The sequence below is a fragment of the Microplitis demolitor genome, chromosome 10 (genome assembly GCF_026212275.2).
Source record: "Microplitis demolitor isolate Queensland-Clemson2020A chromosome 10, iyMicDemo2.1a, whole genome shotgun sequence".
NCBI lineage: Eukaryota > Metazoa > Arthropoda > Insecta > Hymenoptera > Braconidae > Microplitis > Microplitis demolitor.
This window is the reverse complement of record NC_068554.1, coordinates 17080046-17095590: the sequence shown is the minus strand read 5'-3', so window position 1 is coordinate 17095590 and position 15545 is coordinate 17080046. Positions and strand designations below refer to the sequence as shown.

The window sequence follows — 15545 nt, the reverse complement described above, 5'->3', positions numbered from 1 at the left end:
AGAAAAAAGTAGAGGTAAGAGCCGAGGAAAGATGACGAGGTTATGAGAGTAATAACAAACACGAGGAATTATTTGTTTATTTTTTTTAAAAAGATTGAGTAATTAGTGTATAAATATATATAAATATATGATGAGTAGCGTACGTACATTACCGCAAAGTAAAGAAGCATTACTTAAATCGTATACAATAAGATTGAAAGATGATATTAAATCAATGTTGGAAAATTTTGAAGGTAATTATTAATATTTAGTAATAATAATTGATAACAAAATGACTTTTATGCTGGAAAATTAAATATTTTATATCGTGGGACAATTCTAGAGATAGGCGAATAGTATTCGAATCGAATAGTGACATTCGATTCCGAAATTCAAATCGAATATTCGAACTATTTGAATATTGGAACTTCGAATAATTCGAATATTGAAACTTTGAACTATTCGAATATTGGAACTTTAAACTATTCGAATATTCGAACTGCAAACATTGGAACTTCGAATAATTCGAATTATTCGAATATTGAAACTTTGAACTATTCGAATATTGGAACTTTGAACTATTCGAATATTCGAACTGCGAACATTGGAACTTCGAATAATTCAAACTATTCGAACACTGGAATTTCGAATCATTTGAATTATTCAAACTTTGAATATTGGAACTTCGAACTATTCGAATATTGAAACTTTGAACTATTCGAATATTTGAACTATTCGAACTGCGAATATTGGAACTTCGAATAATTCGAATTATTCGAATATTGAAACTTTGAACTATTCGAATATTGGAACTTTGAACTATTCGAATATTCGAACTGCGAACATTGGAACTTCGAATAATTCAAACTATTCGAACACTGGAATTTCGAATGATTTAAATTATTCAAACTTCGAATATTGGAACTTCGAACTATTCGAATATTGAAACTTTGAACTATTCGAATATTTGAACTATTCGAACTGCGAATATTGGAACTTCGAATAATTCGAATATTGAAACTTTGAACTATTCGAATATTGGAACTTTGAACTATTCGAATATTCGAACTGCGAACATTGGAACTTCGAATAATTCAAACTATTCGAACACTGGAATTTCGAATGATTTAAATTATTCAAACTTCGAATATTGGAACTTCGAACTATTCGAACATTGAAACTTTGAACTATTCGAATATTTGAACTATTCGAACTGCAAACATTGGAACTTCGAATAATTCGAATTATTATAACTTCGAATATTCGAACTATTCGAATATTCGAGATATTAGAATAGTTTGGATGGTTCAAATATTTCGAATAATTATCCTTTGCTCTTAAACTAATTGATTTCGATGGAAAAGTTATCTAATCCGAGTTACTTGACTTAATTTAAATTTTTTTTTCGTAACTTATTACTAAAATGATTAAAATTTGATTGAAAAACCACTGTTGTAAAAAAAAGTTACATCTGGCCATACCCGGAATGAAAAGGTCTAATTTTTATCTTGATTCGAAATTTCCTTCTCCATAAATTAAATAAAATATCTTATGGCAAAATTTTCCCAAATTTCTAAAATACGACCTTCTCCGTATGAAAATACCATATATGGTCAAAATATGTGATAAATACCAGAAAATATATGTGGGCAGTTTAACTATATTTTCTGATATATTTTTTTTATATTAAAAAATATAATATTCATCATATTTCCAGAGAAAATTTAATTCCTTATAATTTTTTACTTTATATATTTTTTCCTCTGATTAATACAACGGGTACTAATAATTATTATTATCATTATTACTATGGTAAATTTCAGGAGTAAATAGGGCTTGTGGGTACTCTTTCCAGAGGAAATTCAATTTCCTACAATTTTTTACTTTTTATATTTTTTACTCCGAGTGATAGTTTGCGAGATAGATATAACGGGTACTAATAATAATTATTATTATTATTACTTTGGTAAATTTCAGGAGTAAATAGGGCTTGTGGGTACTCTTTCCAGAGGAAATTCAATTTCCTACAATTTTTTACTTTTTATATTTTTTACTCCGAGTGATAGTTTGCGAGATAGATATAACGGGTACTAATAATAATTATTATTATTATTACTTTGGTAAATTTCAGGAGTAAATAGGGCTTGTGGGTATTCTTTCCACAGGAAATTTAATTTTGGACAATTTTAGTCTCTTTAAACTTTGCCCTAAGACTGATAGTTTCTGAAATATTTGCACACGTCATAGAATTTGAATTCTTTTAATTCTAAATTAATAACAATCAAAAAAGTATTAAATTTACTAAAAAATAATTAAAATTATTACAGAAATTTTGAAGCTGGGAAAAGGTGATACAGACTCACAACTATCGCGAATGACTCAATGTGAGCAGGACACCTACGAAATGCACGTACGGGCTGCTAATATTGTACGCGCTGGAGAATCCCTAATGAAGTTGGTATCGGATATAAAACAGTACCTGATTTTGAATGATTTTCCATCAGTAAACGAAGCGATTGCAACAAATTCAAAATTATTCAGACAAAAACAGGCTGAGTGCGATCAAAAACTTGCTACTTTGCGTGACGACATGGCCGCCGATCTATACGATCTTGAAGAAGAATATTATACTTCTATTTATAAATAATTACTTTTATTTATTTAAATTTAACATATATAAAAACAAATGTATAAATTATGAGTGAAATAAGTTTTTTCTAATTTACTGACTATTTTCCTTTGATTTTCGTAAGAACTCAGACCGCATACAAATCAGGACTTTAAATGGTCTTTTGGAAGGCCTTTTCAACAAGGCATGTAATGGCTTACTGACTACTTTATTTATTTATTAAATTTAAATGTCAAGGCATAGGCCGAATGGCAAAAGTACAAAATATATTTAAAATTTAAATGCACGTAAGTATAGAATAAAAAAGTTTGGAAAATCCAAAAGTGCATGTCTTCTAACATATTTTTTTGTATCGACTGTCAATTAAAAACAATTAAATTATAAGTTTTTAAGCTCCCTTAAGTTGGCGGGGGAATTCAATTTTTGGAAAATTTTTTCTAGCAATTCGTTTGTTCGTCGATTGTTCGTAAATGTTCGCTATAAATAATTATTTGTTCGTTTTTTATTTTTTTTTTTTTAAATAAATTTTAAAAAATTTATTTGAAGTTAGAGGTGACTATACTCATTTTTTATGCTTTTTATTTTTTTTTTCCATTTATCTTGATTTGTTTGTTAATACCCCATCAAAAATAGCGTTTGTTTGTTTGCTTTTATATTTATAATTAATTATTAAAATTTTAATTAAATGTGTAATCTTATCAAGTAATTATCAAATCCTGTTGATCAACTTGCACATCATAAGAGTATCCAGGTATTTACCGGAGAGTAATGTCAATCAGCCACAATAAATTTTATTTTAAAAATTTAAAACCTAGAGTAGACACTTGCGCATGCGCACAACTACAATTAGAACAACGGGCATAATTAAAAATAATTAAAACTTCGTTTATGAAATGAAAGACATTGAAACAGCAGCATGGTTAAGTTTTGAGGATGTGTCATAAAATTTTTTGGGAATTAAAAAGAGTGAAAATTATGAAAATTTAGTTGAAGAGTTGTTGGAAAATTACGATACTATGGGTTGCTTTATATTGCATTTCTTACTTTCTCACCTTCAGCAGTTTCCTGAAAATTTTGGCGACTACAGTGAAGAGCAAGGCGATGACATAAGTGAAAGAGAGAGTCAATATCAAGGGAAGTGGAATGTCAATATGATGGCTGATCATTGCTAGACACTGAAGAGAGATGTACCCGATGAAAAATATCGCGTGCCAAAAAGAAAAAGGGCGTATACTAATGTATGCGCCCTTTTACCTTTGCAAAGGTAAAAGGGCGCATAAATTTTTTTTTCATCGCCAATTGATTAGTAAACATTTTCTACGCTTGAAAATCACATATTGTTTTCCCAAAGGTAAAAGGGCGTATGTCTTTAATTATGCGCCCTTTTAGCTTTAGGAATTTGAAAATTTTGTGACCAAAAGGTAAAAGGGCGTATAAATTTTTTTTCTAAAAAATTTATTAAAAAGCTTAGCCGAAGTCTAAAAATGAAAAAAAAAAAAAAAAAAAAAAAAAAAGTGCTGCAAATTGTATGAATGTTATTTTATTTCACAGTTAATTATTAGAGTTTATAATAGTATTTTAAAATTCTTATACTAAATTGAAAAAAAAAAAAAAAAAAGCAGAAATAACCGGTTCATTTAGGTACGATTCCTATACCCTCTTCCTCCGTGTCTGTCGCACGTAATTTGGATTTTTTTTTTTTTTTTTTTTTATATATTCTGATTCATGACGGATCCATAATCCAAAACACTGATTAAAGAAAAAGTCAATAAATTTTTATTTTTTATAGTCGTTATGAAAATTTTTTATTCAATTGAAAATTTGATATTTTCATTTTATTTTTTTTTTTCAGTTATTTTATTTTTAATAAATTAAAAAAAAAAGTGTAGGAGGAGTGTTTTTTCATCTAACTTGTCTTGTGAAATTGTTTGTCAGTATTTTATATTAAAACTAGAATTTTTTTTTATGCGCCCTTTTACCTTTAGGCACTACTTTTCAAAAGGTAAAAGGGCGTATGTCTTGAGATACGCCCTTTCAGCTCAAGGATGCCCAAATTTTTTTTTTTGCAGATCTTTGCGTTTCGAAAAATTTCAAAGCTAATGACAAAATAAATTTTAATATTTTATTTGCAAAATGTTATATTGGATTTAATATGTTGCTTTTAACTTACGGATCTTTAGCATTCACCTTACATAGAGCCGCTATTGTTCTGGAACGCCTAATATTTAAAAAAAAAAAGTACTTAATAAAATTTATTGCGAGAAATAATTTATTTTAAAATATTTAATGTAATTTATGCCCAAAGAATTTTTGCGGTCAACTTGGTGACAAATTGCTGCAATAGGCTGTCACTAGCTTACTGTCAGCTTGGCCCTATACTTAACTATAGCACTTCTCATAGAACTCATTTATTCTTATAAAAACTCTATGAGAATTTATGAGAAACTATTGGATTCTATGAGATTTTCTAAACAGGGTTAACTATAACATTCGTCTCCGGCGAACACTAAGCACTCGTTAGCGCTCGTGCGTGTGCACCTACGACTCGTATTAAGAACGTTTTGCTTCTCATATAAAGACTCATCTAGCCCACTAGCTAGGCGATTTGAATTGTTCTTGCAGCAGTCGAAAAAATTTGTCGGCCGTCAATTATCCGAAAAATATCAGATCATTCGATCCAGTAGACTCGAAAATAAGAATGAATAAGTTCTATGAGAAGTGCTATAGTTAATTGGATTTTTTAAGAAAGGTAATAACGCTTGTGAGTCATTCCATATGAAATCGTCTGAAAATAAAAAAAAATTGTAGCTAGCCTTTCTAAGATTTTGCTCTAACGCTGAGAGACTGTTCCTTAGGATTTTGAAGAATGAAATCTGCACTCATTCAATTTTTATAAGCACCTATTATTGTCTATTTGAATGAAGACTTTAAAAAAATGCCATTTTATGCTTTATTATCAATTTCTTCTTTGACTACAGCATTTTGACTGTTTAACGTAAGCAACTAATCTTAATTAATAATTTAATATTAAATATAAAAATATAAATAATAAACGAATTATCGGACTTACCCGACCTGCAGAGTTCGAAATAATTGAAAGTAGTGTGAAAATTACAATAAAGAACATCAATTTGAAATTCATTTTGAATGAGATAGTATTTTATTATCTGTAATTAAAAATTATTGAAATCAATAATTTATATGGATAAATAACAGATCATTCTTTGAAATTAACAACTTATATATATTTATATAAATTGAAGAATGTCATTAAGCTCAGATTGAGGAGGATTATGTCAGAAACACTATATTTTTGTTTAATAAACTTTCGATAGATAGTTTTTTGGGATATCGATTCATACAGACAACTAAATTTTTTTTCCAATCGATTTTTTTATTTATGAATGCTTGTTAAATATTTCCGGTTTATATACCCAATTTTATCAGTATATTAATGACGACAAGCAGATGTTTGATCACACATCAATAAATATTTTTAAAAAACTATTTAAAACGGGTAAATACTATTTACTTTTGATTAAAAATTAAGACCTTTCGCTTCAATTGATAGCATTAATTGATACACCTGCGTTAATGAGATTATTGCGAAATATCATTAAGAACGAAAAGTTGTGATAATGATGCTAAAGGTGTTTGAGACTATATATATGTATATATTCTCTAGCAGAAAAATTCATGTATAGTTGCATAGGAACCTATACAAGAACTATGGATTTGTCTAATAATCCATACACGCTGAAAAATAAGTGGTAATACTTACCATCTTAATGAAGTAAGTATTACTGTATCCTTACATTTTAATGATTCTCATCTTTCTACGTTAACTATTACTATCGAAGATGGTAAACATTCATATTTAGATAGTAACCTTCCTGTCCGTGATGATAACCATTACTCTCTTGGTAAAATTAAAAATTTTTCAGGCATAAGAAATATTACGATCTAGATGGTAACTATCACTATCGGCAATAGTAATTATTGATACCCATACAGGAAGCTCCAGAGTTGAACGACGGGGACATGCCTGGGACATTATTGGGAAGCCCATCTTGGCAAACCTATACTGTCCCATGTCCGGGCCATGACTGGGTAATTAGTCATGGCCATTCCAATGATTACCCAGGCTTGGACCAAGACTGGGTAACCTAACCCTGGCCAAGCCTAGAGTCATCCTAACTTGGGCCAAGTTTGCGTAACCTAATCATGGCCGTTGAATGGTAAACCCAAATAATAATTTTTACTATTTGAAATTTTAAAAACTATATCTTTATCCAATACATTTTTTTCTTTAAGCATAAGTATATTTTAACAGATCACTCATATATTTTAACTTTATATTTTATAACAAACAATAAAATCGCATCCGGGCGCCGCATTACTATACGAAACAATAAAAAGTATTGATAATTCTTGTGGATTTTAACATTTGTTTTTTCGTGTAGGTAACATTGTAATGATGACCATTTAATAGTTCTCTCGTTAATGTAGAATGGTAATCAGTCCTCTGCTAGCAGAACCACTCTTACGATGTAGAATGGGGGGGGGGGATATTGCTCTGCCTGGTAAGTCTCGACGCTAAAAAATACTTATTTCTATGTAACATGATAATGGTTACCATTTTAAATAAGAATCATCAGAACCATTCTTTTCTTTCCGTGACATCCACGATGTCTTGTCATGTTGGCAATTCACGTGCTGACTCGTAATACTCTGGTAGCCATTTTTATACATCATGCAGCTACGTCAACTATGTCAAGGAGTTCACCGCTTTTTAGACTTATTTCTCTCTGTGATTATCTACTAAATAGAAATAGTTCACTACTTAATCTATTTGGTTAACCAACCATTATCAGTTGGCTCCCTTGCGTCCATACTCATATTTCTGCGTAGTGATAACTATCTCTAAATTTCTATAATGAACCTAATATTATATATAACACAAATTTAATTAATTTGGTCGATTTATGTTATAAATTACTTGAGCGTCAAACTTTGGATAATTATATATAGAGGCTAGATTCTCGTATGGATTGTTTTTAAAGGGTAGGTCGGTGTTGAATGAATTACAAAAATAAATTAAAGAGAATAAATAAAAATTCATAAAATATGATGCTTATAAAGTGTATTTAGTATTAAACCCGACATAAAGTACGAATAAAATATTATATATCAATGGATTTGAAGTATTCCATAATCAATCCAGGATTTCGTTTCCTTTCGGCGTCAGCGGTCTGTCGATACTCCGTAGTGTTAGATCTTCCATGTGACAGGATCCTGTAATTTAAGTGAACAAAAGTAAAATTTAATCAATTAATAGTAAAAAATCAAATATTTACTATGTTATTCTTTACTTACGGATCTATGACACGGTTATTAATTTGATGGTTTATCAGACTGTAACATAAATAAAATGTATGTATATCATTGGGCATTTATTGTAAGAGAAGATAGATTTAAAAATATTCTTTTAATACTTACTTTCTACTGAGACGCCTGTAATATAAATAAATAAAATTAATTAATAATTTAAATTTTATTGTAAAAGAATATTTATTTTAAAACATTTTTTTAATACTCACATCACCACCTGTGGCCTGTAATAGAAATAAAATAAATAAATAATTAGATATAAATTGTAGAAGCCTGAGTATACAGTAAGAAAGGAATCGTCAAAGTGTAAAAATAAGCGTGTGTGTTAAAACTTTGAGTGTTGAATTTTTAACACTTTTTCTGTGTCAATTTTACACACAGAATTTATCTTATTTGAACTGTCGCAATCGATTGGTTTTTTAACACACAAAAATGTTATTTTATACGAAATGACACGTTTCATATGTTATTGTCAAACCAACACACAAAATATGTTAAAAATAGTCGTGGCCATCACAAAAGAATTCTTGGAAAATTTGTTACTTTCAATACTCACGACATATTAAAATAACATACAAATAACTACAAAACGTTTGTTTTCCACTCGATATCTGTCGATTTTAACAAATCCTTTTTTACTGTGTAAAAATGATTTTTTAAATACTTACATCACCACCCTGGGTCTGTAATAGAAAATAAAGTTCATAAATAATTTTACAATATATTCATTGATTATTAGGGTGCTTCGTTTCCGGCGAAAGTATTTTTTTTGTTGCGCATCAAGCAAAATATAGTTTTTTATGCTAAAACAAAAATTCCTGCCAAGTTGGAGCTCTTAATTCCAATTCTACGTACTTTCCATTTGATTTTCAAAATTTCCCATTTAAGATACACGTAAATTAAATTACTTTTTTTTTAACTTTCTAATACTCAGCTGCGTTTTATGATATCGACGCGGTTTTGGTTGCAAATAGTAGGGTGTTTGGTGTTCTTCAAAAGTGCCCATAGTAACTTAGCTGTAATTCCAGCTGTTTCACTGATGTCCGCTGCGGAAGTCATTTTTATCGAATTGACCTTTATTGGCTTGCAGAACGTAAACCAATGAATGCACACCAAAAATGTAAATAGGAATTTTATAGAAAATTTTATTCTCTTCAAAAAAAGTCCTATGAGTCAAGTCGCTAAAGTCCATAGCTTCCGAGTTATAGGAGTTTTAATAATTTAAAAAATATATTAAAAAAAAATTACAGTTGCTATTTTATTTCTTAAATTACTAAAACTTCTATAACTCGAAAACTATGGACTTAAGCGACTTGACTCATAGGACTTTTTTTGAAGAGAATAAAATTTCCGATAAAATTCCTATTTACATTTTTGGTGTGCATTCATTGGTTTACGTTCCGCAAGCTAATAAAGGTCAATTTCATAGAAAAAATGAGTTCCGCAGCGGACATCAGTGAAACAGCTGGAATTACAACTAAATTACTATGGGCACTTTTGAAGAACACCAAATGCCCTACAATTTGCGACTAAAACCCGCGTCGATATCATAAAACGCAGCTGAGTATTAAAAAGTTAAAAAAAAAGTAATTTAAATTACGTGTATTTTGAATGGGAAATCTTTGAAATCAAATGGAAAGTACTTAGGATTGGAATTAAGAGCTCCAACTTGGCAGGAATTTTTGTTTTAGCATAAAAAACTATATTTTGCTTGATGCGCAACAAAAAAAATACTTTCGCCGGAAACGAAGCACCCTATTGATTATAGAGGACAATTGATTTCATAAAAATTTTTAATACTTACGCTACCACTCTGACCCTGTAATATAAACGAAATAAATAAATTATTTGATGTAAATTTTAAAAGAAAACTGATATTAAAATATTATATTAAAAACTTACACCTGCACCAATAACCTGTAATATAAATAAACGAATAATTAAATATAAGTATTGTCAGAGAAAATCAATTTAAAAATAATTTTTAAATACTTACATCGCCTTCGACAATCTGTAAAATAAATAAATTGAATATTTTAATAATTAGGTAAAGAGAAAATTTATTTTATAATACTTGTTTAATACTTACTCCGTTAACATTTTGCTGTAATGTAAAAAAAAAAAATTAAATAGTTTAAAATTTATTGTAAGAAACAATTTATTTCGAGAGATATGTTTTAAAGACTTACTCTAGAACCGGTAGCCTGTAATGTAAACAAAATAAATAAATAGTTTAGAACTTGATGCAAGAGGAAAATGATTTTAGAATAGTTCATGTAATTTATGCCCAAAGACTACGCCGCTAAATGGTTAAAGTCAGCCTCACAGAAATTTATGTTTAAATACAATCTTTTCTGATTAGTCACGTTAGTAAGGTAATTCAATTTTGAAGTCAAGTTACAAAAGACGGAGGTAATAGATTCGTGGCTTGGATTATAGAGTAGGGATATACTCCGCCCTTTTCACCAAAATTTCATGATTTAATACAACAAGTAGTGATTTAATATACATTATACAACACTTTCGACCAATTGGAAACGATTGCATCTCACCATTAAATTTTATGAAGCTGAATTTAGCCAGATGGCCACGTTTTTTTTCGGGCATATGTTACATAATAGTATATTACATACCTAGGCCAGTAAAATAAGAAAAGTCTCAGATCACATGTAATTGCTGAGCAAGCCTGACAAACATGTGATCTGAGACTTCTCTTATTTTACTGGCCTAGATATGTAATAAACTGTTTCTGCTCGACGGAGCCGGAAAGGAGGAACTTCGTTCAGGGCAACGGCCCGAAAGTTGCCACTTTCCGGCCAGAGGGCAGAAAACTATTGTATAGATCTTGTGACATCGATCATCCTACGCTTGTATGTTGGCCACACTCGAGTATAATACCGATGCCACAAGGTGTATAAGATATTTTTTAATACTTACGTCACCAGATGTAGTCTGTAATATAAACAAAATAAATAATTAATTCGTTTCAAATCGAAACAGCAAATAAGTTTCAAAACTCTTTTTTCATACTTACTTCAGTGTCGGCCTGTAAAATAAATAGAACGAATAAATAATTTAATATGAATGGTAGAATGACATTAGTTTAAAAATATTTTTTAAGCACTTACATTACCACCTCTAGCCTGTAATGGAAAAAGGATAAATTAATTAGAAATTCATTGTAAAAAAAAAAATGATTTTTAAATGTTTCCTTCTTAACTTACGTTACTAATATCTCTCTGTAACAAACAAAATAGATTGATAGTCAAATATTAATTGTAAATATATATATAAATCTATATTATTGGAATTTACCTGAGCTTGAGCATTCGAAGCCATTGATAGCAGTGCGATCAATACAATCAAGTATATGAATTTGAAGTTCATTTTGAATGAGGTAATTATTAATTAGCTGTAATTAAAAGTTATTGGTATTAAAAATTGATGTCAATAAATAAAAGATTATTTATTAAAATTAACAACTAATAAACTATTAAAAAATGTTATCGTGCTCAAACTGAGAGGAGTTCTGTGAAAAAATTGAATTTTTTCTGTAGGTCTTATTTATGAGATAATGAGAGAAAAAACAAGAATCCTATGAAAAAATTCAGTTTAGTGGTCCGTACTACCCCACCCATATGAGTTACGACTCTGCGACAATAGGTGCTTTTGTAGAGCATTCAATTCTGAGGAAATTCCGACTTTGGGCGAATTTTTACATGCTGTGGTCGAGTACTTAATTTTAACATTAAAGGCTCAAACTCTCAGACAATTTTTTGGGGATTTCTGACAGAATTTTAGAATGGGGGCGAAAAAAAAAAGTCGCGAAAAAAAAGCATCCTAATGTATATATATTGATAGCATAATAAATATGACGATGACATATTATAGCTTTTAAGGAAAATCGTAAGAAAAAAATCAAAATACAATAAATTATTAATCACTTACCGGAGAATAAAATCAAAGTGTTAATTATAACAATTTTCGTATGAGTGTCGATTGCACGAAAATACCGGGTTATATATACTTGATTTTATCAATATATCGATGACCATAATCAGATGTTTAGTCACACATAAACAAATACAACCAAAACATTTTTAGAAACAGGTGTATATTGTTTACGTTTGACAAAATTAACCAACTAAACATTTACTTAAAAGTCGAGACATTTCGCTTCAATGGGCAATATTCATTAATACACCTGCGTTAACAACATTATTGCGACATGTTAATTATTAAGAATGTGAAGTTGTTCGGTGGTATTTGAGGTAATCACAGCTGTATATACAGTCGAATCTCACTTTCTGATTAACTCGTAACTTCCCCTCAATCTTTACCCCACTGCGAGCCAAGCTGACTCCCACCCCATGCGATACATTTATATGTGTTGCGTGTATTTACTATGAATCATTTACGTAGATGCTAGAGCGCATGCGTGTAGTTAACTCTTCAAAGGAGAAGGGAATCTGATCATAAGTGGAGAGGAATTTATGGCAACAGTTGCAATATTATGGGAACAACTCCAATATATTATGGTAACAGTTCCCATAACGCATGGTAATCGGTTTTTTTCAAATATCGGTTACACCTTATTAAAAGAACTATATATTGCTGAACATATATTGATAAGTATATGATAAATATGTGAGCATGTATAACGGCAAAATTATATACATCTAATTATATGTTTTTACTAGGGTGAGTCGAAAAACATTTTTTTTTTGGCACCACTAGAAATCGATGTAACAAAATAAAATTTTGCCAGAAGATCAGCTCTTAAATTCAAATTCTAGAAGTAGCTCTTCGCGATTTATGATTTTCCTTTTAAATAACATGGGAAAATAAAATTGTAATTTGGAATTTTATACCTGAACAGTGGCTCATATTGTACAATAATTAAGTCCGGGATTAATTTTCGTAGAGAATTTAACGTGCTGCAAAAAATCGGTCTATCGGTTGACCCTACGAGCCAGCTCCAAAACTTTCCGCTGTTTTTGAGCTCACGGAGTTCGAAACATTGTTGTATATACTCTTCGAACTCAAAAATACTGTTGTATACCATAATTTTTGGAAAGACACGTTTTTCATATTTTTCAGGTGGCCCATTTTGCCCCAGGTATTAAGCTTAGGGCTAAGAATAGGCAAATATATCGAATTTATAGTAAATAGACAAAAAAATTTTAACTTCCCGCGTAGAAAATCGATGATTTTCAAAAATTTCAGGAAGTTATTGTTTTCACCCCGATTTTCGAAAATCGAGTTTTCATTAGATGTCAACGTTTTGAGGTCCTAGGAAGCTATTCCGACTATTTTCAGAATGATGTCCGAGTGTCTGAATGTTATGTGTGTGAATGGTCTATAACTTTTTAATTAATGAATCGATTTGGATGTTTAAGGCTGCGATTGAGAGAGCTTATTGGCCGTCAACTTTCCTGAAAATTTCAGATCATTTGATCAAGTAGACGCGAAAATATTGGCGAATAACGAAAAAAAAAATTTTTTTTTTAGTTTTTTATTGATTTCTCAGAAACGAATTGAACGATCGACTTTAAAATCTAGTCAGCTCTAGAATTCAATAAAACGCGCCTATCGCCACCTCAAAGTCAAAATTGGTTAATTAGTTCAAAAGATATCAGCGTTGAAAAGTTAAAAAAATAACATTCTATGTTATTTTTTCCAGATAAATCAAAATGTACTGAACTAAAATGTGTCTAAAATCTTACAAACTTTTCCTCTTTATAGTCTCTTTTGATCATCATATAATGCCATCAAACTTGTTCTTTAGTTTAAACCATATTATCAACGAAAAATCGAAAAAACAGTTTTTAATCATTTTCTCGGATATTTTATATATTATTACTCTGACCTAAATCAAAACTCATTCAAATCTTGATTTCGATCACTGACATTGATTTCTGCATCAATATATTTAGTTTATTGAACATAATCGGGAATTAATATTTAAAAACCGCTTGTTCATTAATGATTTTCGATTCTTAGACTTTTAAACGTTAGCATAAAACGTAACTTGTTAGAGTTTGAAAAACTCATAAAAAAACAATTGCATGCAATAAGATTTTCGAGCTCGACGAGCTCGAATATACAGTCACATTAATATTTTCGAGTTCCTTGAGATCAAAAACAGTGGGAAGTTTTGGGGCTGGCCCGCAGGGCCAACCGATGCTCGGATTTTTTTTTTTTTTGATAAAATTTTCTGGGAGGTCCTTCTTGCGCCAAAAGGCCTTATAAGACACATGCTCATTTCTAAAGACAAAAAGTTACCATTCAGTAAACATTTTTGATTAATACACCTGTTATAATAATATTGCGAAATATTAAGTTTAAATAACGTTCGTTTGTTTCTTCAAGTGCTCAAAAGTGTTAATTTATGTTTTCGAAGTTTTATAATTATTCGATAAAGAGAAAGAAAAACGAATGGTAATAAATCCGGGTAAATATTGATTTCTGCATTGATAAGAATCGTGTTTTCTTTCGAAATATGCCGGGTACTTGGCCTATTCGCACTTGGGTCAACTGCATTTCAATGGATTCAAAAATATGTAAATTGAAACAAGTTCACAGGGAGGTTTGAATAAAAGACTTTATGGTTTTAGGCTTACTATAGAAATATTTTTGTGAAAAACGATGTTCTTTGAATCAATTTTGCAAATATTGATGAAAAGTTCTATGCAATAATCCTAACTTACTTTTTATTACAATTTCATACAAAGTTTGAAAATAGGCCCTATATAGGGCCAACAATGTCGACTAATAGATAAGCAATGGCAGCTTTAATTGGCCGATAAACGGCTTATAGCCGGGAGATAACCTCGAGCCATTAATGTTTTTTCGTTCGACCAATCAAAAAAAAGCTTAGTAGCGGGAAATTCAATTCCTCCCACCTATACCCATACGATTGAATCCTAACCTAGAAATGTATTTTTTTTTCGTACACTACGCATTTTTACGACGCAGACCTGCGCATATAAGACACGAGTATTGGTATGGTGGGGACGACAGGATTTGTTAATATTACAGAATAGTCCTGGACAGGAGTGTTAACATTACGGAGATTTTACTATATAACTCGAACGATTAAGAAAGTTAGGTACTATAGAATATTAGTAGACAATGCAATCTGATGTAAATAAGTATTAGGTTAACTTTATTTATATAGATATTTTCATCTTAAATATTTAAATTCTTTAGCAATATTATAATTTATTTAAGTGGTTTTCAGTTGTAAATTTTTCCTAGTCCTTTTCTGAACGAGGTTCTTTTATGCATGTATGTATCTATGTCAGTATATTGTAGGTGGTAGTGGAAAATGTGAGTTATAACATAAATAGTACAACAACAATGGTGAGCTTGGGCTCTATGAGTTTCAAATGAGGTTTATGAGTTTGATATGAGGTTCAGTTTAGCCGCATAAGGTTTCTGAGTATGGAATAAGGGTCAGTAAGCTTCACTGAGGGCAAGAGGAGATTCACTTTGCTCTTTTGAGGACGAAATCAGAGGAAACTCAAAATATAGTGTGAAATGA

General features: G+C 30.1%; 1 protein-coding gene and 2 long non-coding RNA genes across 3 annotated transcripts; 1 reads left to right on the top strand and 2 right to left on the bottom strand.

The window, feature by feature from the left end:
• Positions 1-7: 7 nt before the first annotated feature.
• Positions 8-2709, top strand: LOC103572935 (mediator of RNA polymerase II transcription subunit 22). The gene is made up of 2 exons (XM_008551750.2): positions 8-233; positions 2307-2709. Exons 1-2 carry the CDS (start codon positions 128-130, stop codon positions 2624-2626), a joined length of 426 nt encoding a protein of 141 aa, XP_008549972.1. The 5' UTR covers positions 8-127; the 3' UTR covers positions 2627-2709.
• Positions 2710-7828: 5119 nt separating this feature from the next.
• On the bottom strand, positions 7829-9818 carry LOC128668753 (uncharacterized). The gene is made up of 6 exons (XR_008404402.1): positions 9804-9818; positions 8668-8682; positions 8209-8223; positions 8108-8122; positions 7985-8023; positions 7829-7903 (listed from the first exon to the last, which is right to left on the bottom strand). It is a non-coding gene; the product is annotated as an uncharacterized LOC128668753 (long non-coding RNA).
• A 1254-nt stretch (positions 9819-11072) lies between these two features.
• LOC103572936 (uncharacterized) lies at positions 11073-12303 on the bottom strand. Its single transcript, XR_001345290.2, has 4 exons — positions 11948-12303; positions 11315-11411; positions 11224-11238; positions 11073-11142 (listed from the first exon to the last, which is right to left on the bottom strand). It is a non-coding gene; the product is annotated as an uncharacterized LOC103572936 (long non-coding RNA).
• Positions 12304-15545: the final 3242 nt, after the last annotated feature.

Coding starts and splice junctions, on each gene's coding strand:
- LOC103572935 (XM_008551750.2), top strand. CDS start 128: ATGATGAGTAGCGTACGTACATTACCGCAAAGTAAAGAAGCATTACTT. Junction 234..2,306: donor AATGTTGGAAAATTTTGAAG/GTAATTATTAAT, acceptor AAATTATTACAG/AAATTTTGAAGCTGGGAAAA.